This window comes from Ictidomys tridecemlineatus, chromosome 4, assembly GCF_052094955.1.
Source record: "Ictidomys tridecemlineatus isolate mIctTri1 chromosome 4, mIctTri1.hap1, whole genome shotgun sequence".
NCBI classification, from domain to species: Eukaryota; Metazoa; Chordata; class Mammalia; order Rodentia; family Sciuridae; genus Ictidomys; species Ictidomys tridecemlineatus.
The window spans coordinates 183,235,688-183,259,933 of record NC_135480.1 but is presented as its reverse complement, the minus strand read 5'-3'; the positions used below and the strand labels follow the sequence as shown (position 1 = coordinate 183,259,933).

The window sequence follows — 24,246 nt, the reverse complement described above, 5'->3', positions numbered from 1 at the left end:
ACCTTCTAGCCCTACTGCATCCCCTGCTGTTCCTTGTACAAAAAAACTCATTCTTTCTGAGGATATTTGTACCTATGCTTTTGTTGACTTTGGTTGTAGTGCTTTAGTGTATAACTGAGCAAATGGAGGGGTGGGCTGGTAGTTTCTGTTTGTGATCAGGAATGAATGAAATATCATGTCATGTTTGAGCTGTGATCTTAAAAAGCATGAGCTTCGAGGGGAGGAATTTTGGCCCACATTGTGCCTCTGTGTGAGGGAATTTAGCTTTTTTCTCTACTTGAGATCAGCATAGGTTTGTTTTAGTTAAAATCAGAGTAAAATACTTTGGATGAATGGGCTATAGAAGACATGCTATGGCCTGTCCCAAAGTGATGGAGCCATAGGAAACTGTCACAGGTCTAATATCTAATTGCCACAAGTTAGTTATGGGCCTTCTACAGGTGAAATTAACACATAGGCCTCTTTCTCTCTCTCTCTTTTTCTTTTTTTTTTTTTTTTGTGGTGCTGGGGATTGAACCCAGGGCCTTGTGCATGCAGGGCAAGCACTTTGCCAACTGAGCTATATCCCCAGCCCACGTAGGCCTCTTTCTTCACTTGTGGATTAGGGAGGCTGAACCAGAAAACTTTTGTAGGCCTTATCAATTCTGTCATTCTCTGATATTCTAACTTTGGGAAGGACATCTGAGCCATTTTTTTCCTGACAATTTCAGGAATGGTATTGATTGTGATGGCTCTCTGCAATTTTATCAGCATATAGGTTGCAAGGTAAGGACAATCAATTTTAAGTGGATGTGAGAAGTCATGGTTACCACCCTAAAATAACTACTAATCCAGACATCAGTATAACCCCAATGAACACAAAAACTCAATAGGCATAGTTTACAATTTTGCTCCTTAACATCTCTTGTGGTGAAGAAAAATCACATCTCAGTGCTTATTGTTTAGCTATTTAGAGTAATTCCCCAGGGAAGATCTTGGCATGCTATATATGAATGACCAGTTCTGAGGGCAGCATGGACCAAATCTTGGTGGTGGTTGGTGGAGGGTGATGCCTGGGCCCTGGGTTAGGGCTCCAGTCATATAATGGCATGTGTTGGAAGAACATGTGTCACTGTAGCCCTTGATATGTTTTTTGTGCCAATTCTTGTCTAAGAAGACACACATGCTTGATTTTTATGTGGTGACAGAGAAAACAGAACACTGCAGACATCCTTCAGAATCTGACGGGAAGGAACATCTCAGATTACCTAGTGAAGATGTACGTGCAGATCATAGCCAAAAGGTAACTCTTTACTAATTGTAGTCCATGCTTTATCATCATTGATTAGAGGAGATGAAGGCCTACAAATAGTGCACCCCCTGGGGGGATTGTCAGATTATGGCTTGATGTTTCTACTGCAAAGTTAGGATGTTATCCCTAACTAGACATGATGGCGAGAGCTATCGTGAATATTCAATTTTCAGCTAAAAGTTTGAGGCAGGCTGGCCTAGAATGAAACAAAGTATGGATTCAAATTTGACTTCTGCCACTTACTAGTTGCTTGATCAGAGACAACCATTATCCTTTTAAAGTTCTTGTTTATATAAAATATAATGTTAATGTTACTCATAAAATGATGTGCATAAAGTATTTTAGATCCTTTCTCACGGATGGACTCTAATACATGGAATCATGAGGAGAGCCCTGGGACGACCGAGCCTATTTTGACTGTGGAATATTTTTTTTAACAGCCTTATAGTTTCCAGACATCATAGTACACTGTTGAATACTTAGCTGATGCTCTAGAATGCTTCTTTAAATTTTCTTCCCAACACCTTGGTCAGCTGAGTCTCTAGGTTAGTAGTTCTCAAGGACTTCAGATGGTAAGAATGTGCTGGAGTGATAATGAGCATGAATTTCAGAGAAAGAGGCATGATGTACAAATATGTCATGTAAAATGCAAATATTACTTTGGAATGAAAAAGCTTCTAGTTGGTCAAACTTTGATCTGTAAGGTGGTTTTTTAAATTTGGCTCATTCAAGGAATGTTTTTCATCTCCTACTTACTCTTTCCCCAAAGTTGGACTTCCAGTTGATCCTAGGGACTCAAGAAGTATTCAGGCCTTTGGCATGGGCCCAAGAAGGACTGGAATAACAGAGGTATCAAAACTGCCTATATTCCTTTCTTTTCCTTCTGGGTTTTGAAGGACCATCAGGAACTAAGGAAGACTAGGGAAAAGAATAATTCTTAAAGTCAATTTATACCACTGGAAAACGAAGTACCTTACATGGCTTCCTCAAAAATTATCTCTATTATTGCTTCTCAGCTTTCCTTTGTGCCATTTCCCCAAGGTCCAGGACCCATAGAACTCTTGAGCAGAACAGAAGCAGACCCTTATAGTTACTCTCATGCCAGGGATGATTGAAGTTCATCAGTGGAGTGAAGCCTGCTAGCTTCCTATTTTGTCTGTATGTTAATAACACTGCCTGTCTATAAATCTCCATCAAGGCCATAAATTGGTGTGTATAAGCAAAGAATGATTGGCTCTTACCAGCAAGTGTTCAAACTGATCACAAGATGTATGGAAAAGGGAAAGGTAGAGGCAGTTGTACACTTCCATGACCCCAATGGTTTGGATATAGAAGCTTGTCTCATACTAGAGAGAAAGTCTGTCCACAGTGACTGCAATTAATACTACCTCCACCACCCAGTTTCCTATGTGAAGTCTTTTCAAAGGAACATCAAGAAAAAAACTCTTAAACATAACTCAGAGCTAATGGCTCTAATGTCTTTGATAGTTTTTTTTACCTCCAGAGTCAAGAGTATTCTTTGCCTTACTATGAAATTAATCTGTCCTTTGGATTTCTGAGGGCTCAATAAATGAGAAGTGACATACTTTCTGTTTTTCAATTTTATCTCAGACATAATTCATTATGTTATATTTTCAATACATGTTAAAAATTAACATAATAAAATCAATAAAAATTAAAATAATATAGTTGTAAATACAGCTATGAGGAAACTTGGAAGTATGAAGTCTCTTTTAAGTTGGAAGCACTCAAAACAAAAACTAAATTTGTAGCACATCTGTGGAAGTACTAAAGAAGTCTCATCCTGAGTTTGGTAGCATACTGTTAAAGCAACAGCTTCAGAGATGATAAAAATATAAAACAGAAAAATAATCAGGATATACAGGTAGGCTTTTATTAGGTCAAACATTTCCATATCCATGAAGATCACATTCAAACAAAGATATCTCAAGCATCTTATGTTAAGTAGGATCCAAAATAAAGTAAATATTTGTAAAATTAATTATAAATGAAGACATTTCAGCATACAAACCAAAGAGTCTTCAAAGACTTTAAATACTAGGACCTAATAATTTTATTTTCCAATTCAGTGACAATAGAGCTAATGTGTGACCATAATTAACACAGATGACACAAATGATAATGTACTTTTCCATGACAAATAAATATGTTTAATATTCTCATGAATACCATTTGATATTATAAAATAAACTTTACTTGACAAAAATTTGGAAAATCAGGAAAACAGACACGATTAAAAGTTTGACAATGTATATTAATAATTTAAAACTATTGTTTCAAGCATGGAAATATAACATTAGTATTTGAATAAAGGTTTGTCAACGTACAGAAGACATCCTCTGAAATGAATGAAAAATCAAGATCTTGAAATAGTGGCAAGTATCTTTGTTAAGTAGAATGCAAAATGAAGTAAATATTAGTACAATTAATTATAAATGAAGGCATTTCAGTATGTAAACCAAAAAGTCTTCAAAGATTTTTAATCTCAGGACCAAATAACATTATTTTCCAAATGGTAGATATTTTTAATATGTGACAGATATTGAAATGCCATGGGAAAAATGAACTCTTTACTTCCTAAAGTGGTGGTGAGAGCTTTATAAAATGTAAGGGACATAGTAAATTAATTTATCACCTCCTTAAAATAAAAGTGAGAATAATTCTCTTGGGAGAACTTAAACACCATTAGCAGACATATTTTATACCAATTAATGAAATCTTTTGTGTTTCAGTAGAACACTATTTCAATGGTGAAAATGATGCAGGAGTCAGAAGCATATTCTGCTGAGACACTAGGTAGTTGACACTTTCCCGAACTGGAAAAACATTTCATAAGAAGGCATATAAAGTTATTGAGCAAATCAAGTTTGTTGTAAAAATAACCCATGCCTAGTGAAATAGCTTACCAGCTGCCACGACTCTGGGATCCTCATGGGAATGGTGCCTCCCAGCTGCACGACTGTCTGCACTTTCATTCCACCAAAGAACATGAACTGCAGAAATAAGCCAAAATTGTTTCTAAAGAGTATGACATTGACATTGCCATGGGCAAAAGAATAATTCTTAAAGTGAGAGTGAGTAAAAAAAACCTATTATTTTAAATTAAAATGTCAGTAAATAAATATTTAGATGATAAGATTTCAGAGGAATCAGAGACTTGAGAAAGAAATTTATACATGAATTAATCAAACTCACTCTCTCTCTCTCTCTCTCTCTCTCTCTCTCTCTCTCTCTCTTTAGGTGTAAAAACAGAAAGCTGGAAAAGGAAAGTAAGGTAAGACAGTTAAAGACACACTCAAATTTCATGAGTTCCTACTATAGTTGACTTTATTACAAAAAACCAAGGTTATAAAAAATTGTGTTTATTATAGAAAATTTATATGAAACAAACAGGAAAACAAAAAATAGCATAATGTTAACTACCTAGAGAAAACCCCTAGGGCATTTCCTTTAAAAGTTAACTTAGGGTCTATTGTATATTATGCTTACTAACAGATCCTTTAAAATTAACAGTGATTATCTTCTGTGGTAATAATATTATTTTTTAATGATGATATGGATTCCTTCATAATACACAGCAACTTTTTATACTAATCTTTATTGTTGGCCATTTAGATTATTTCCAATATTTCACTATTCTATAAAATTCTGGAATAAATATTCTTGTATATAATTATACATTTTTTTTATAATTGCAATGTAATACAAAGTAGAGGTATTGAAAAATACAGATAAACACAAAGAGAAGCTAGGAATCATTTCTGTACTACCCAGAAATAACTAGTTTTATATTTGGTTTATGTCTTTCCATACTTATACATATTATATATATGTTGTTATGTATATGAAATATATGAATATTTATAGACATATCTATACATATATTTATATCTATGCATACATTTTATACTACAAATATATATAGCATATTTCTATATCACATAATATATTACATAAAGAAGGTCATACCACATTATTTATTATATAAACAATATTTACATAAATTTCATTTGAACACACCTATGTATGTATCTATAATAATGATGATGGTGACTACTACTGCTAACATTTAATTGCCTGGAATGTGTTTGTCTCTAGTGATGGAAACTGTCCCGCCTTGGGCATGCTAAGCATGTGCTCTACCACTGAATTATATTTGTAGTGCTTTTTATTTTTATTTTTAGATAAAATCTTGCTAAGTTTCCCAGACTGGCCTTGAAGTTGTAATCCTCCTGCCTCAGTCTTCTGATAGCTGGGATTTCACATGTGTAATACCTTGCTTGATTTTAAACATTTTTCATGTGTTAACTCATTTAGTCCTCATAATAATCTAGATGATAGGTTATTACTATCATCATTGTATAGATGAGGAAACTAAGGCCCAGTGAGGTTAACTTACCCAAGGTCATAAAATTACTAAGCAATGGTGCTGGGATTCAAATCCAGGCTGTTTGTATCTGTTTATTTCCTTAACAAAATCTCCTAAAATGTAAAGTGAGAGATCCAAGGAGTATATCTTATATACATATACATATATTTTAAATTTTCAAATAGTGTATATATTATACTGTCTATATATTGTATGTATTATATACTGTCTTCCTAAAATGGAAGATAAATATAAAAAGAAGCTGTACTGATTTATACTCATCATGCCACATTTTCCTAGAATACTGAAAATGAATTTAAGAATTAAAAAAGTTATAAGAATCATACATACACAACATCAGAGATTAAAAGAGAGACTTTCAGTAACCTTTAATCTCATCACTCAAATATGACTACTTTATATACTTTCAAATTTCTTTCGTATATAACTGAAAGCCCTTATAGATATATGCACTCCTGCATATTTTCTAGAATACTGCCAAAGACAATGAAAATAATTTTTTATTAATATGGCCCAATTTGGGAAGGAAAGATTAATGTGAACCCTATATATCATTTGAGTACTTATTTACTCCCGATCTAACATTATACCCATATAAGCAAGTCTACATTAAGTAAAAAGTGGTATCTGCTTACTATTTTTAATCTGCCTCTTCTTTTATATTTGACAGTCATATGTGTTACTACCTTTACATAAATTTTCATTTCCTTTTTGCTTTTGAAATTAACTTATGATGATTTGTTCCACATATTTGTTTGAGCCTTTTTATAATAAAGTCATCAATTTTTTTCTTCATTTTTGTTTCTATTTTTAGCTTAGGAATATAGTCCCCATTCATATTTTTAAGTACGTTCATCCACATAAAGTTTTAGCAATTCTATGAATTAAATTTTTTCATTGAAATCTATTAAAATCTTGATTTTATTTTAGCATATAGTATGAGATAATTTTTATAATAATTTTTCTCCTCCATTATTTTCCAACGTAAATATACATCTGTTTTTGTATATTATGACCATTTTCTTATGATAAACAGGCTGAATATCCCTAATCCAAAAGTCAAAAATCTGACATACTTCTGGTCCATGCATTTCAGAAAAGAGATGAATTATCTGTGTTGAGTTGGAAGCTCAGCACTGATTATATTAGGTTTGAGATTTCCATTGTACATAAAATAGAGAAGATAAAAGGTAACTGTGTATTATCAGTCTTTCAAATATTTACTAGCTATTCTTTGTCATCTGTCCTTTCAGATAAGCTTTACAAGTATTTTCAGAATTTGTCAAAAAAATTTTGAAATTCTGATGGTAATATCTTTCAAATTTAAAAGTTAAAATACTGTGAGCTGGGGATATAGTCCAGTGGTAGAGCATTGCCTAGCATGTGCATCGTCCTGAGTTCAATCACCAGGGCTATGCACACAAAAAAATACATTTAAAAGCTAAATACTCCAAATACGTATTTTATTAAATAAATTTATATTTACAAATTTACCAATGGATATGTACATACATGTATATAAATACATGCCCCAAATGGAAATGGGTGAATTTTTATGGGGGGACTTTAGTATAAATAAATTAATTAATACATGAATGAATAAATAAATTATGTTTTTATTCAGAAACAATCTCCCCAGAAATATTATTTCAAAATCAATAAAAAAATTCAGAAGAAAAAATATTTAAAAGAAATAGGTTATTTCTTGAGATTCTGGCACCTATTAAAATTAAATCATTTTGATAATCAGGAAAATAGCAGTTCTGTGTTTGAAAAGGCTTCACAAAGATGTTAACATTTTAAATAAAAAGATGTGACATGTTTTTTCGACCCTTAAAGTTGACAAAAATACAAAAATTTGGCAATAAAAAATAAAATGTACAGTATGAGAGAGAGAAACTTATCCAAGGAACTTATTAGTAGATCACCACTGAAATTTTATAGATGAAACAGATAACTATACCTGTGTTGAGTGCTCCATATTCTGCATGGAAAACACCAACTAGTTTTGTATAGCCTAGATTTACATGGGCATGAACTGCCCTTTTAAATGCATCACCCCACAGAGCTGGGCCGCCAGGTTTCATCTGAAAAGAAGCCAATTCATAGACTCCTAAAACAGAAAGAAAAAGGACTATTTTACAGAAGATATTCCAGCATTTTCTAATCATGTCTGTCTTGTTTCCACGGAAAACTAATCTACAAATACAGATTTAGAGGATCATATATGGTTATATAGACATATTTATTGTATTTGCATTATTTTTCTTTGCTTTGGTTATCATGCAGATGATAAAAAGTCTGGAGTTATAAATATATGAACTATGATCTGAAATATTTTAATATAAAAATCTATTAATAAAACAGATATTAAGAATTTATAATGAAATCGGATTTTTGAGCCAAGTCTATGCTTTCAGAAAAGAATAATTTTCCAATGTCTCCTATATTTTCATTCTTCTTTCCAATTTGTACTTTTTCCATTTATATTTCTCTCTCCTGTAAGTTTCTTTTTCTAACAGGAAGAACATAGAAAACAATGAAAATAAAGTAATGTCTCTGAGTTTTGGAGGAAAAAAACCCAAACAAACCTAATGAGATTTTATTATCCCTAAATATCCAAGTATGTAGTTGAAATGTATTTTATCTTCTGGACAGAAATAAAGGACTGGTAGAAAGAAACTAGAGACAAGTAGATTTGAAAGGTACAGGAAAACATGCAAAGATTACTCAGGTTAATAAAAAAGAGGAAGAGGATCAATGTTAGACACTGTCTGAGAAGTCAACTATTTTATCTAGATAGTGCTGACAGAGAAAGAGATCTAAGTAGGATCTAAATAATTCTTGTCAAGTTTCTTTGTAGTGTAGTCTAAAAACAGAGTTGGAAATAAAATAAATCTAAATTGATTTTTCTATTCTGACCTTGGTTTAATACTGGATTGAAGCAATAGTTTCTTTAAATCATCAAGAAGTGAAATCAGCAAGAAGATATATCTTAAGGAATTATTTTCAAACTGAGAAGAAAGAGGAAGACACAAAAGTTAGACACAAAAACTATAGTGATATAAATAGGTAGATTCAGTTAATTCACCCCCCTCAAATAGTTAATTTTATAAGCAAAGGTGTACTCATGACTTAAGATTAATTATATTTTGTGGAAAATATTCTTATTTAAATATTTATGTTACCTTAAAATTATTCTTTATTTTCCCACATGTGGTCCCTATTTCTAATGTGCAATTTCTCCTGACTATGTAGACGTTTTCTGTAACAGCTAAACTTAGTAATGTGTAAAATTTCAATTTGGAAAAATTCCTCATTATTTAATTCTCATTTTAAGCATAAGCTGGAAGATTCAACTTAGTTTCATCTTAATAACCACAGTATGTTCCCATAAAACAAAGGATTAACTTCCTTGTTTGCTAGTGGAACTTCACCTTTTATCACCTAAGATCTTTAGTATTTCATTCATCTAAATTCTAAGTGGTGAAGAAGGAAGGTGACTTACCCTCTTTTGGAGGCTTTTCTAATTTGCACCATGGCACCAGGTAAGTAATCTCACTCTCTTGCTTATCAATGAGAGCCAAATTTGGAATGAGGAATTGTTCTTGCCATTCCTTATCTTTAGCCAAGGCTTTCTGAACTGCAGTTCGATGAGCAAAATTCTCTATGGGAGAAAAGAATTAAGAAAAAGAAACATTTACAACTTAAAATCACCTATGCTTCTCTGGATTTCATCCAAACAGCATTCACCTGCAGCACAGAGGAACATTGTTATGCCTTTGGAGATACCAACACGAAAAGATGTGACATCTGTCCTCAAGTTGTTCATGGGCTTAAGGGGAATGGAAATACAAAATGTCACAGAATTGGCTTCATGGGTTCTATGACTTTGCAGAAGCTTGTGTGAATTAGGTAAGTTACTGTATCTTTCTGCATTCTGTTTTTCAGTCTGTATAATGGAAAGAATATAACATTGTTGTGAAGGTTAACTGAATTAATACACAAAAAGAGCCTAGAACAATGTTTAGCACCCAGTTAGTATCAACATTTGTGTACTAATTAATTCAGTTGAGGCATTTAACTGATAGTGCTAGTTCAGAGAAAGATTTTTCTTTGGTGGTGACAGGTGCCCAGGTCAAGATAAACCTTGAATCAAATTACAATAAATGAAATTAAAATGTATTTGGTGAGTCTCTTCTCCTTTGAACAAAGAGCCTTCAAAAAATAGTGTTGATTCTCTTACTTATTACCAGCCATTTTCCACCCAGCACTTATTTTTCTTCTGAGTTATTCCAACAGGTATCGACATTTACCCACATATGGGCCTAGTACTGTATTTACTATGAAGACCTTATAAGACTAATGATAAGAGTTTCATATGGTTTATGATGGTGATAAGAAATAACATCTATCTCAAATCTTAAGTGAGGTAGATCAAGACTTCATTAGTTTTCTTAGTGGACCATGATTTAACTTGTAGCACATCTAAAGCACAAGTTGTGTTTCAATGGGGCTTGTTTTACTACACTAGGTAAAAACCCTACACTGTGCCCATAGTTAGGTGTAGAATGAATATTTTTCATAATAAAACATTTATGAATATTAATCTGGACACTGATGATCAAATTGTAAATAAAATTATTACCAGGTCTTTGGATATCCACAAGTCCTGATGTGACCCTAACAGACTAGATTATGGAGAAACAAACATTCTGGTGACTCTTGAAACTTCTTTTCCTTCCTCAGGGGTAGGTCAGTGTGACATGGGAAGAACTGATTCCTTTTCCTTTTGAGTAGTATGAAAGTAAATTCCTTGAAACTCTGGGGTGTAAGAAATGAAACAAAAAATTGGTTTCTAAACATAACGGAAAGATTAAATCTCATGGTTGAATGAAGTTTAAAATCTGTGATCCTCTCTAAATCTCAATTTACTTAATGGCCCTAAATTTTTAAATTATTAGACTTCCTCTTTCCTTTTGTGATCTTAACACATTTGGGCTTTTTCAAACACCACCTTAAAATTTTTATCAACCATCTTTGTAATAAACCATTCTAAATTTTCTGAGTGTTAAAGCTAGTTTATAATTTTATCATTTCATATATGAGAATTAATGTTTTCCAAGTTATGGTAATATAAGACTTTGAGCAAGGAATTGTTAGAAGTAGACCATTGGTGAGAGTAATCACTGAATTTACTTTTTTGGTACTGTATTCCTTTTTAAATTAAGATTTTACTTAACCTGTATATATCTATGAATACAATAGATTTATAAATATAGTTTATAAATATAGATTTAAGAACTAAATTTCATGAAACATGGAACAGAATGAAAATCTATAACAAACACTTAAGTGGAATGACTCCTACCATACTTCCAAATGTGAAACACTTTATTCATTCTGCCTCCAAATTCTACACTCCAACATCCAACCAATTCAGAGTGAGCTGTCCGAAGATGCATGTTTTTCTTGATGTTTTCCAGGAACTCATTCATCTTGGAGGGTTTAAGTGAATAGGTATGAAACTCATAGAATGTTCCATCATTTTGTCTGGGGCCTGTAGCAAAAGATGAGCACACCTGAAGAAAGATAAGACAAATTTAAAGATTTTAGAGAGAGAGAATTTATTATGTTATAACCAAATCTATGTTTGTACTCGTCAATTCTCTATAGACTTTTTTGTTATGCAGAGATTAAAGATAAAAATCATTTTTGAGGCTATTGTAAAAAGAGCAGTTTTCCTAATTTCTCTTTCAGAGGATTCAATACTAATGTATAGAAATTCATTTGATTTATGGGTGTTGATTTTATATCCTACTTTACTGAATTGATTTATTAGTTCTAGAAGGTTTCTGGTAGAATTTTTCAGATCCTTTAAGTATAGAGTCATGTCGTCAGCCAAAAGTGATACTTTGAGTTCTTCTTTTCCTATTTGTATCCCTTTAATTTCTTTTGTCTTTCTAATTGCTCTGGCTAGAGTTTCAAAAACTATGTTAAATGTAAGTGGTGAAAGACGGCAATCCTGTCGTGTTCCAGTTTTTAGAGGGAATGCTTTCGATTTTATTTTTCTTCATTTAGAATGATGTTGGCCTTGGTCTTAGCATAGATAACTTTTACAATGTTGAGATGTTTCCATTTTCCCTAGTTTTTCTAGTGTTTTGAAATGAAGGGGTGCTGTATTTTGTCAAATGCTTTTTCTGCATCTGTTATGATGATATGATTCTTTAAGTCTATTGATGGGATGATGAATTGCATTTAATGATTTCTCTATGTCGAACCAACCTTGCATCTCTCAGATGAACCTCACTTGATTGTGGTACACTATTTTTTTAAAAAGAGAAATTAGGAAAACTACTCCATTTACAATAGCCTCAAAAGAATACTTGGAAATCAACTTAATGAAAGAGGTGAAAGAACTCTATAATGAAAACTATAGAACGCTACAGAAAGAAATTAAAGAAAACCTTACAAGATGGAAAGATCTACCTTGTTCTTGGATAGGCAGAATTAATATTGTAAAATGACCATAGTACCAAAAACACTATGCAGATTTAATGCAATTTCAATCAAAATTCCAATGACATTCCTCATAGAAAAAGCTATCATGTAATTCATCTGGAAAAATAAGAGACCAGAATAGCCAAAGCAGTACTTAGCGAGTGAAGCAGGTGGCATCACAATACCAGACCTTAAACTATACTACAGAGCAATAGTAACAAAAACATCATTGTATTGGCACCAAAATAGATTGGTATACCAAACTGTACAGATAGAGGACACAGAGACAAACCCACATAAAAACAGTTATCTCATACTAGACAAAGGCACCAAAAACATATACTGGAGAAAAGATAGCCTCTTCAACATTTGGTGCTGGGAAAACTGGAAATTCATATGCATCAAAATGAAATTAAGCCCCTATTTCTCACCATGCACAAAATTCAACTCAAAGTGGATAAAGGACCTAGGAATTAGACCAGAGATCCTATGCCCAAAAGAAGAAAAAGTAGGCCCAAATCTTCATCATGTTGGATTAGGCCATGAGTTCCTAAATAAGACTCCTAAAGTGCAAGAAATAAAATCAAGAATCAATAAATGGGATGGATTCAAACTAAAAAGCTTCTTGTCAGCAAAAGAAACAATCAGTGAGGTGAAGAGAGAGTCTACAGAATGGGAGGAAATTTTTACCACACACACATCAGAGAGAGCACTAATCTCCAGGATATACAAAGAACTCAAAAAACTTAGCACCAAAAACATAAATAACCCAATCAATAAATGGGCTAAGAAACTGAACAGACATTTCTCAGAAGATATACTGTCAGTTAACAAACATATGAAAAATGTTCAACATCTCTAGCAATTAGTGAAATGCAAATCAAAACTAAGATTTCATCTCACTCCAGTCAGAAAGCCAGTTATTAAGAATACAGGTAACAATAAGTGTTGGTAAGGATGTGGGGGAAAAGGCACACTTGTACATTGCTGGTGAGACTGCAAAGTATTGCAACCAATCTGGGAAGCAGTATGGAGATTCCTTAGAAAACTTAGAATGGAACCATCATTTGACCCAGCTATCCCACTCATGGGTTTATACCCAAAGGACTGAAAATCAACATCTACAGTGACGTAGCCACATCAATGTTTATAACTGCACAATTCACAATAACTAAATTGTGGAACCAACCTAGATGCCCTTCAATAGATAAATGGACAAAGAAAGTTGATATATACACAATGGAATACTACTCAGTGTTAAAAGAGAATAAAATCATGGCATTTGCAGGTAAATGGATGGAGTTGAAGAATATCATGCTAAGTGAAGCCAAGCCCCCCAAACCAATGTTTTCTCTGATAAATGGATGCTCATCCATAATGCGTGGTGTGTGTGGGGGGGCGGGTGGGGAGGCTGCAGGATGGGAGGAATGGAAGAACTTTGAATAAGGCAAAGGAGTGGTAGGGAAGGGAGGAGGCATAAGGGTAGGCAAGATGGTAGAATGAGATGGACATCATTACCCTAGGTACATGTATGAAGACACAAATGGTGTGATTCTATTTTGTGTACAACCAGAGAAATGAAAAACTGTGCAATTGTGCACCATTTGTGTACTAAGAATAAAAATGCATTGTGTTGTCATGTATAACTAGTTAGACAAAATAAATTTTAAAAAGATAAAAATCATGCAGAATATATATCTGCTGCTTTCCTGGAAAGGGTTTACAACCTTTAGTCATTTTTTTCATGAGAAGTTGCTCATATGAAGGCATTGGTGTCTTGATGATATTCCTGTACTGGAGAACTATAATTAGAATTCCCATATATTTAGAAAGAGCTTTCCTTTATTCAGCCAATATTTGATTTTTAGTTGATAGCATATGTGTAGAGTTATGCATCTGAAAGAACTTTATAAATTCAGTATGCATGGCTTTTGGCAGGCAAAATTATTTTAAAATATAGTACTAATAGAAAATTCCACTTTTATTTTCTTAAAAAATGGAAATTTCTCTTCAAGTCAAAGTATTTTCTACATTAAATGAAGTAAACCAGTGGCCAAAAATAAGACTGGAATTTTAAGTAAGCATTAGGAAACTATATGCTATCTAACTCCATTGTAATATAGTGATAGACTTTACGAATGCTGAAAAAGATAAATTCAAGGAGTCAGGATTTTCAGAATCATTATTAGGTTCTTAAGACAGATGCAATGTAAAGTGCATTTAATGCATCCAGTTATATTGGTTTGATGGGAATTATTTTTTTAAGAACCGTTAACTTGTTAAAATGTTTATATGCTCAGTATATAAATTTCTAAATCTATTTCTGAGTGAACTTAATTTTTACTAGGTAATAACTTGCCAGAATTAGCATCTGTGTATATGTGTATATTAAAAATGCACACATACAGATACTTATATAGATCATTCCACTTTACAAACTCAAGAAGTGTGGTTAGTAGGTGCCTATTTCCAAAGTAATTATACCAGAAAAATCTGTTAAAGAAGACTTGGTACCTACAAAACTATGGGCAAATTAGTGCTTACACTGACCACCTTGCATGTTTAGAGAAACAGGAGGCTTTGTCCTTATATATTCTTATATATGTTTGTTTACAATATGTATGTTGAGTATAGACTTAATATAATCATTTCAATTGAGTTTATTCCACTCATGACTGTCATAACTCTTAAGTTATTTTTTCTATTGCCCAAAGGACAAAGCTTTCCATCAAAAACAACCGCAGCAGTCTCTGCCACAGGTAGATATTTTTTTTGTGCTTTTTAACCAGATTATAATAATGTTAGTAGAATAAACAATAACCTAATATGTACAATCTAAAAATTACAAGTAAGATATATCAGCTGTAGACTAATGGGCATTTGTATTATTTTTCAATGAGACGATACACAGAAGGGACACCGTAGTGATAAAGACCGGTGTATGTGTGATGAAGTGAAGAGATTTTGTAGGTTTTTGTTGCAAAGCTAGTTAGAAATATGCTGGGGCAGAAATCTTCACCATTTGACCCTCCCTTATCACCAAGTTAGGATTAATTCTTGTGAGCAATTACTAAGAATTCACTTATACGAGAATGCTGCTAGAAATGTAAAAAAGAAAAGTCGCAAAGAAATAATTCTTGGCCCTGCCCCACTAGAGAGAGCAGAATAGACTGCATTGTTAACACGGGGTGAAAGGCCATTAATGGCTCTTCCTTACTCTTCTCCTGAAAGTCCGTCTCCAGAAGCGGCTAAGCCCACACCCAGCATCTTGCTGGCTTTTACTCAAAGCCTCAAGATGGAAAGGAAAGACTCCTTGGGATGAATCTGAACAAGCAGGTGCCCACAGTTCAGGCTTGATCCCTGGCTCCATTTTGGACCTTTCTCATCTAAGGCTGAAGCAGGTCACGTTTGAGGGTCTTCAGGCTCAGGTCCCTGCTAGGCTTGGGGACCACCGCAGGACACGGGGAGGGCGGGCACGATGCCCCACACTGAGACCCTGGCCTACACCAAGGCTCGCAAGCTGTGCACTTCGTTACAATGGAGAAGGCAGGTCGGGTCGCCACCCCTTGTTGGTGGTCCTCTTCCAGCACCTTCAGTGTGGACGGAGCGAAGGCTCTTCAAACCCACACCTACGCGAGGCCCACGGCGCCTGGGCCCCGCCACGAAGTGGCGAGTGCTCCCGGAGCCACAGCTGCCAAGGTGCTGGCGGCAAAGCCGCAACCGCTAGCGCTTCGGGAGCGACCTCGGGGCGGTCAGGCTCCCAAGCCAGAGAAAGCCTCGCTCCGGTGGGTAAATGACCCTGCCCCGCAAGGATCCCTCCTCCACGGGCGCGGACCCTCAGCCGACAGAGCTGACCGCGTGGCACGCATGCGCAGGGCTCACCCATCCCAGCCCTGCACCTAGCAAAGGGCGCGCCCACCCGGAGGCCGATACCTGAAGCGCGAGCGTTCGCGAGGTCAGAGCCCGGGCCAGGACGCTTCGGAGGGGCAGCATGGCGCAGCGTGGGCCGCTGAGGAAGGCAGCCAGCTGGCGTCCGACGTGACACTCTCCTCGTTCGGCTTCCTGACTGGAAAGGCGCAGCGAAGGGACAGTTAGAGGGCGTGGGCTGGGGCGGGACTCGGCGAGTCAGCTCCGCCCCCGTCCCTGGAGGCGCATCCCTGGGGCCAGTGTGCACGAGTGTGGTGCCAGCACTGACTCAGGGTTTCCCCTCTGTTTCCTCGATGGTTTGTGCCCCAAACGTCAGAGTTGATGTTGGAGTAGCTGAAAGCGGAGTTCATGCTTGTTTCACCTTCGCCTCCTCAGGGCGCTGTTGTGTAAACGTTCCCGGGTAGAGCGCGTGTCTATGAGCAGGAAGGTGCTGTATGGATGCCTGCATGTGCAGGCTTTGCATTTAATCATGTTTTTTTTTTTGTTTGTTTGTTTGTTTTGACAGAGAGCAGAGCTGGGAGTCTTAACTTGTCTTCACTGAAGGTATTCTCCATCCCACTTGCCAGCCCAGCATGGCTTTGAAGGCTCCCAAAGGTTTGAATTAAACTTTCCAAGAGCCAAAAGAATGGGTGCACTAAACCTGACATATGAAACTCAAATTTAAACTTGCATAGATTGAAATAAAATATTTCTATAATACTTGAAATAGAACTTCTGACTTCTCAGGTGGTCCCCTGATTATTGGTCTCCCCCGATCTTGGTTTAACAATTTTAAAGCTGTTTCTCTCATTAATGTTCATACTAAAATTAATTTTCTTGTTAACTTATATTAGTGTACATTATATTAATATTTACATTATTCTTGCTAGTAGTCACTTTATGCACATGTTTAAGCAACATTGTTTACATCATGAAGCTGTAATTATTACAATCTTACCACCTGTGCTTATGAAAGGAAGACTTTTTAAAAAAATTATTTGTTCTAATTAGTTATAAATTACAGCAGAATGCGTTTCAATACGTTGTTGCAAATGGAGCACAATTTCTAATTTCTCTGTCTGTACATGATGCAGTCACACCTGTGCTGCAATCATACATATACACAGGGTAATGATGTCCCTCTCCTTCTACCATTCTTCCCACCCTTACACTTCCCACCCCTCACTCGCTTCTGCCCAATCCAAAATCCCTCCATTTTTCCCTAGCCCTACTCCTCCATTATGGATCAGCATCCACATAATCAGAAAACATTTGGCCTTTGGATTTTTGTGGATTTTTGGATTATTTCACTTAGCATGATATTCTCCAACTTCATCCATTTACTTGCAAATGCCATAATTTCATTCTTCTTTAAGGCTGAGTAATATTCTACAGTTTGTTTGTCCATTCATCTGTTGAAACACCTAGGTTGGTTCCATAGTCTAGCTATTATGAATTGAGCTTCTGTAAACATGGATGTGGCTGCATCACTGTAGTATGCTGATTTTAAGTCCTTTGGGTATAAACTGAGGAGTAGGATAGCTGGGCCAAGTGCTGGTTCTGTTGCAAGTTTTTAAGGAATCTCCATACTGTTTTCTAGAGTGGTTGCACCAATTTGCAGTCCCACCAGCAATGTATGAGTGTACCTTTTCCCCTACATCCTTGCCAACACTTATTGTTGCTTATATTCTTAATATTTGCCATTCTGATTGTAGTGAGATGAAATCTTAGAGTAGTTTTAAATTGTATTTCTCTTTGCTAAACATGTTGAACTTTTTTTCATATATTTGTTGATCAATTGTATATCTTCTTCTGTGAAGTGCCTGCTCAGTTTCTTAGCCCATTTATTGATTGGGTTATTTGGGTTTTTTTTTTTTTTGGTGTTAGGTTTTTTGAATTCTTTATATATCCTGGATATCATTGCTATATATGAGATTGGAGTGGTAATCTTCCATTCTGTAGGCTCTCTCTTCATGTTACTGATTGTTAAGACTTCTTTAGGGCCGGGGATGTGGCTCAAGCGGTAGTGTGCTCGCCTGGCATGCGCTGGGCGCTGGGTTTGATCCTCAGCACCACATAAAAATAAAATAAAGATGTTGTGTCACCGAAATCTAAAAAATAAATATTATTAAAATTCTCTCTCTCTCTCTCTCTCTCTCTCTCTCTCTCTCTCTCAAAAAAAAAAAAAAAAAAGACTTTTTAAAAGTAGTAATTCTGGTGGAGGTGCTTCAGGATTTTTTAGAATGGATTTTATAAGTAAGTTCATTTTCTTAGCCTTCTTTCATCCTGAAATTAATAATTCATTTTCTCATTGATAAAATATTTTAAAAATTCCTTCTATTCTCTAGGTACTTTTCCAGAAATGGATCCAAAACTTTACATAAGACGTAATTCATTTCCTCTTGAAACTTTCAGCTAGCACAAAACAGAAATACAGTCACTTTTCATACTCACAAGTCCAGAATTGGTGGACTCAACCAAAGAGGGAAGGAGAATATTGGTAAAAATGTTGTGTCTGTACTGAATATATACAGATTTCCCCCCCTGGACATTATTAACTAAACAATATAGTTTAACAATCATCTAAAGATGATTGAAAGCATGCAAGAAGATAAGTGTAATGTTGTTTGCATTTTATATAAAGGATCTGGGCTGGGTGAGATGGCACATACCTGTAATCCAAGCAGCTTGGGAGGCTGAGACAGGAGGATCAGGAGTTCAAAACCAGCCTCAGCAAAAGTGAGGTGCTAAGCAACTCAGTGAAACTTTACCTCTAAATAAAATACAAAATAGGGCTGGGGATGTGGCTCAGCAGTCACGTGCCCCTGAATTCAATCCCTGGTACACTCCCTCTACCCCCCCAAAAAGAATTTGGCCATCTATGAATTTTGTTATCCTCTTTGTATCCTGAATCCAGTACCTTACAGATACTGTGGGTCAGCAGTCTATCAGAGTTTAATAAATATTATGAAGAAAATACAGTAGAATATGAAGAGCAGAAAGTGCTGGAGGAGATAAGAGAGACTCCTGGCTATTTCTCAATATATATTCTTTCCTTTCGCCTTTTATTTTCTTTATTAAATGTTTGTATTAGTGCATTATAATTATACAAAATAGTGGGGTTCATTTTGACACAATCATACCTGCATGGAATATAATTTTCTCCATTTTAGTTCTCAGTGCTTCCTCTTTCCTTCCCCTTTACCCTCCATTTCCCTTCCTCTACTCTGCTGGGCTTCCTTCTGTTAAATTATTTTCTTTAAAAATTGATACACATACTGGTGAAATTTTTAGATACACATCTAGTTGGAATTCATGGTGGTACACTTATATATGTATATAGCATAATTTTGTCAGTTTCATTCTACATTTCTTCTACTTTCTGGTTCCTCATCCCCACCTCTCAATCTCCTTCTTCTCCTCCACTGATATTCCTTCTATTTTCATGGAACTCACTGCCCAGACCACTTTCCCCCCTTACTTTGCTCTGTATTCTGCATATGAGAGAAAACATTTGACCATTGACTGAGTTTGGCTTATTTTGCTTAGCATGATGCTCTCCATTTCCATCCATTTACCATTAAGTACCATAATTTCATTCTTCTTTATTGCTGATAAAACTCTCTTGTGTATATATATATATATATATATATCTCACATTTTCTTAATCAGTTCATTTGTTTTTGGGCACCTGGGCTGGTCTCATAAGTTGGCTATTATGAATTGTGCTACTATAAACATTGATGTGCCTATCTCACTGTAGTATGCTGATTTTAGTTCTGTTGGATAAATATTTAGGAATTTGGATGAATGGATCATATGATGGTTTTATTTCTAGTCTTTTGAGGAATCTCCAAACTGCTTTCCAAAGTGATTGTACTAACTTGTAATCTCACCCACAGTGTATGAGTGTACTTTTCCTTCCACATCCTTGCCAGAATTTGTTAGTTGTATTCTTGATAATTACTATTCTAACCTAGCTCGGGGTGAACTCTCAGTGTAGTTTTGTTTCATATTTTCCTGATTTTCAGGGATGTTGAACTTTTTTTCATACATTTTTCTTCTTGGTGTAGAACATTTATTTTATTTATTTTTCCATGAAACACTCAAAGTTCAGATCTGTGGGAAATAATTTTAATCAAAGAATTGTACATTTTCTTCCCACATATCCTGCTTTGTAATAGGAAATGACATTGTGATCCATTTCACTACAAGTAAAATTATTACAAAATATTTACAGGAAAATATTAAAAATAACTCAAACACAAAAGGCAAGATGAAATAAACTGGGTTTTCAGAAATCTCTACTCCAGTGCCCACAGCACACAAGAAGAGAGTCAAAACAAATAAGTAACTAACACTCCCCTGATCACAAATTTCCAAAGAAGGGGAAGAAACTGGACGAAGATGGTAGTGTGAAAGGAAATGGATGTTAGCAGCACTGCTGCAATAGCCAATCTATTCTGAGTGAAATACCCTCTTATGTGCAGTAAATTCTGAACAAGGCTATATTTTAGGATTTTCCTTGAACTGAAATTAGAAAATACCCTGACAATGGAAGTAGCTCTTTCACCTAAGTTTAATAAGAGCCTCTTGCTCCACAAACCACTGTGGTGAACAGAAGCCTGTTCTGACATCAAAAGTTGTCACAGCGGCCCTTCCATTTCTTTCATGAAAGCTTCATAAACACATCCTTAGTTTGTACTGAGATAGGGACAGAAAGACCAGATTTGGGGGCTTCTTTGGCAAGAGGCACAGCAGAATCATCCTCTGACTTTCTTTGGGGAGTAGCAGTAGCCCCTTTATTCTCCCGACATACCCTCAGTGCAGTGGGCACAAATCGAGTAATCTCTGCCTTGGGATTAGTGATCTGTGGCTTGGCACTGATGGTTGCTATGGCTTTCTTCTCAATGGTGGCTGCACTTGTATCATCTGCCTTGGGTCGCTGAATCAAGTTGGGTGGGGCACTCAATACCCCCAGATTCGGCAAGGGAGCCGGTGGAAAAGCCCAGGTGGGGCAGGTTCAAGTGGAGGCACCAAAGGTGGGCACATATTGCCAGGGAGAGGAGGAGGGATGCCTGGAGGTGCAGGGGGAGGTACCCTTGGTGGGGGTCCCCGGAGGAGGAGGGCCAGGAGGCAGACCTGGAGGTGGACCTGGGGGAGGGCCAGGGGGTCGGCCTGGTGGTGGTCCTTGAGGTAAAAGTCATGGTAAAGGCCCTTGGAGTCCTAGCATTCCAGGAGGTCTCAAAAATGGAGGAACCCCTGGAGGTGGTCCAGGAGGAAGGCCCATGGGTGGCCCAGGAGGTTGTAAAGGTGGAGCAGGTGGTGGTCCAAGAGGAGGTGGTCCTGGCATGAGAGGTGCTTGTATCTGAGAAGGAGGAACAGACTGCGGGGGAGCCTGCTACTATGAAGAAGCAGTAGAGGTGCCATCAGAATGAGGATCCTCTTTATGCTGTTTTTGTGATTGTTTTTCTGCTTCAGAATCATCAAAATCATCTTCATCATCATCCTTTGAAAATTTCTCTATTTCCCATCCTTCCTTTGGGATTTCCTGACCCGCCATTCGAAGCATCATGGCTTGAAGAGGAGTCAGCTCCTTCATGTTCTTCTTTTTCTTCCTTGATTTTCCAGGCATATCTTCAAATTGTACACTCAGACCTGACATTTTTTCCTTCATTATTGTCTCTCTCACTATCATCACGGTGCACAAATTCATCCCCCTCACTTTCTCCATCTGATCTGTCAGTGTCACTGTCATCACTACTGTCATCGGCTTATCCTGATCCATGTTCTCAGGATAGCCATCATCTTCACTAGTACTGGACACATCATCGTCATGCCCCGTTGAGCAAGTTCTGGACTATACAACATGTCTTCATCTCGCCTACGAGGGGGAAGATCTAGAGCAAAGCCCACTTTGCTTTGGGGAGTAGGTGGACCAGGTAAAGGGCCGGGAGGTTTTCTGCCAGGGGGCAAACGTGGAACACCATGTCCAAGAAGAGGAAGGATAGAAACTGCAAGAGTTGGATTCCATAGGCTGAGGTCTTCTTTAGGATGGAGGGTGGCTGGGCACCAGGAAGTGGAATGTCCTGGATCAAGATGTTAGAAGGAGCATGCGGCATATCTGGCAAAGTAATACTCTCTACTTCCACATGCTGAGCATTCTTGACAGCATCAAAATATTGGCTAAGTTGAGCCCTCTTCTGTTCATATTCTACTTCTAGCTTTCTCAATTCTTTGTAAATATCTGGATTCTCTTTTTCATAAAGTCGCAGAATACGTTGAAAAGTTTCACGCAGCTTTTTACATTTGTCTTTCAGTACTTTCTCATTTAACTGTGGTTGTTGCACTGAGTTAAACTCCATTTCATCCAATTTCTCCATGTCCCGGATAATTTGTTTGGGATCTTTCATCTTTAAAACTGCAGCTGTACCATCATGCGCTGTTTTTTGTTCTTTTTAAATTCTCTCTTCCGGGCTTCCCTTCGGGCTTGGTCTGTAGGGTTCATAAATTTTCCACTTTTGGTGGATGATGTTGATCTCCGTCCCATGTTGACAATATGTATGGTTCACTTATTCACTTAAAAAAAAAAACAAAAAACCACAGTACTGCTGGGCTCCCAGGACTGCAAGAAGCTGGGAGGGGGCGATTCTGGGCCCTTTTCACTTCATAGGGGCCTTCACCTCTTTTTTGCATACATTTTTGTTGGACATTTGTATTTCTTCTTTTGTGAAATGCCAGTTCTTTTGCTCATTCATCATTTTTTGTTTTGTTTTTTAGTTCTTTGTATAGTTTGATTCTTTTCTTAAATGAGTAATTGAACCCTTAGTTTGGTGTGGTCATGTGATAGTCCTGGCTAGTGAGAAATATCAGTCCATTAATGACCTGTAAGTGGTCTAGAGGGATGGGGGAAGAAGGAAGGTGTTGTTTCCTTTTTCATTTCTTCCTCATTTCTGCTTGCTGAAATGTGGATGTAGTGGCTTGGTCTTTGGTCTATGAGGTAGAAGGCACATGCTCTTGAAAGTGGAATAAGGGGTGAAGCTTAGGTTTCTGTTGCCCTGGAGAACTCTACTAGGAGCTCTGACTGCCCTTCTCTGGATTTGTTTTATATGAGAAATCATCTGCTAGGAAAATGCAAGGAACTGGAGTACATCATGTTAAGTGAAATAAGCAGTTGCATAAAGACAAGTATTGCATGTTTTCTCTCATATTTGGAAACTAAAACAACAACAAAAACAACAACAAAAAAATCTCCTCAGAGTAGAAGAGGGGCTATTAGGGAAAAAATCAGAATAAGTGGGTAAGAGGTAGTAGGAGAGAGGGGAGAAGGAGAGGGTAGAAGAGAGGACAGTCCTGATCAAGGTACTGTATATCCAAGTAAGGAAATGCCACAGTGAGACCCAGTACAATTAACATGTATTAATAATAATAAAAATAAATCATCTTCTATATGACTAGAATCTAAATAAATAGGAGGAGGCTATTTTTCTGTCTCCTTCTCTGTCTCTGTGTATGTTTCTGTCTCTGTCTGATTTTGTTTGTATCGTTTTCCTTACTTCTGACATTCATTTTATTTATTTATTTTTTGTGGTACCAGGGATCAAACTCAAGGTGTCGCACATGCTAGGCAAGCTCTCTGCCAATGAGTTATATCCCCAGCTCTACTTCTGACATTAATCACCAAATTCTTTGCCAAAAGCATAAATTTCCTTTCAATATGATTAATCAGTTTATCAGTGTCAACATCTCAAGTCTCCTAGTTCTCTTGCGCAGGTGTCAGCTTCTTGTTCTCTAAGAGGTCTGACAGGGAGTCTGGGATGTCCTTTCACTGGCACTGCTGGGAATCTCATTTACATTGTGCTGGACCTTTGTTTCCAGGATCTTGGAATTTTTTTTAACTTATAATTTTAGGAAAAGGAGATGAAACTTTACAGAGTTGTATCTCTAAAATAATAATAATAATAATAATAATAATAATAATAATAATAATACATTACCAACCCCCTTATAGTTTCATTGGGCATAAATTCTATATTGAAAATCATTTTTCCTCATATTTATGAAGGTAATGTATATTGTATTATAAGTTGTGGTGACAAATTCATGTCATTTTGCTTCCTAATTCTTTGTATATGAT

General features: G+C 36.2%; 1 protein-coding gene, 1 long non-coding RNA gene and 1 pseudogene across 7 annotated transcripts in view; 1 reads left to right on the top strand and 2 right to left on the bottom strand.

Annotated features, from left to right (window-relative positions):
• The window catches only part of LOC106145028 (uncharacterized), a 35,174-nt gene that overhangs the window by 8,051 nt on the left and 2,877 nt on the right, over nt 1–24,246 (top strand). For 3 of the 6 annotated variants that reach the window (XR_013438205.1, XR_013438204.1, XR_013438206.1), the window contains exons 2-5: nt 1,188–1,282; nt 4,553–4,586; nt 9,449–9,617; nt 16,636–16,724. This is a non-coding gene — a long non-coding RNA (uncharacterized LOC106145028). Of the gene's footprint in view, nt 1–1,187; nt 1,283–4,552; nt 4,587–9,448; nt 9,618–14,917; nt 14,963–16,635; nt 16,842–24,246 lie in introns of those variants that run through there. The other 3 variants (XR_013438203.1, XR_013438208.1, XR_013438207.1) reach the window with 2 other exon arrangements.
• On the bottom strand, nt 3,164–16,358 carry LOC101977755 (protein NipSnap homolog 3A). Its single transcript, XM_005329747.4, has 6 exons — nt 16,137–16,358; nt 11,074–11,284; nt 9,211–9,369; nt 7,666–7,815; nt 4,219–4,305; nt 3,164–4,128 (listed from the first exon to the last, which is right to left on the bottom strand). The coding sequence occupies exons 1-6, from the start codon at nt 16,194–16,196 to the stop codon at nt 4,052–4,054; spliced, it is 744 nt and encodes a 247-aa protein (XP_005329804.1). The 5' UTR covers nt 16,197–16,358; the 3' UTR covers nt 3,164–4,051.
• LOC101974373 (WW domain-binding protein 11 pseudogene) lies at nt 20,756–22,706 on the bottom strand (annotated as a pseudogene).

Coding starts and splice junctions, on each gene's coding strand:
- LOC101977755 (XM_005329747.4), bottom strand. CDS start 16,196: ATGCTGCCCCTCCGAAGCGTCCTGGCCCGGGCTCTGACCTCGCGAACG. Junction 11,285..16,136: donor CGCGAACGCTCGCGCTTCAG/GTATCGGCCTCC, acceptor ATCTTTCTTCAG/GTGTGCTCATCTTTTGCTAC. Junction 4,306..7,665: donor ATATGGAGCACTCAACACAG/GTATAGTTATCT, acceptor TTATTTCTGCAG/TTCATGTTCTTTGGTGGAAT.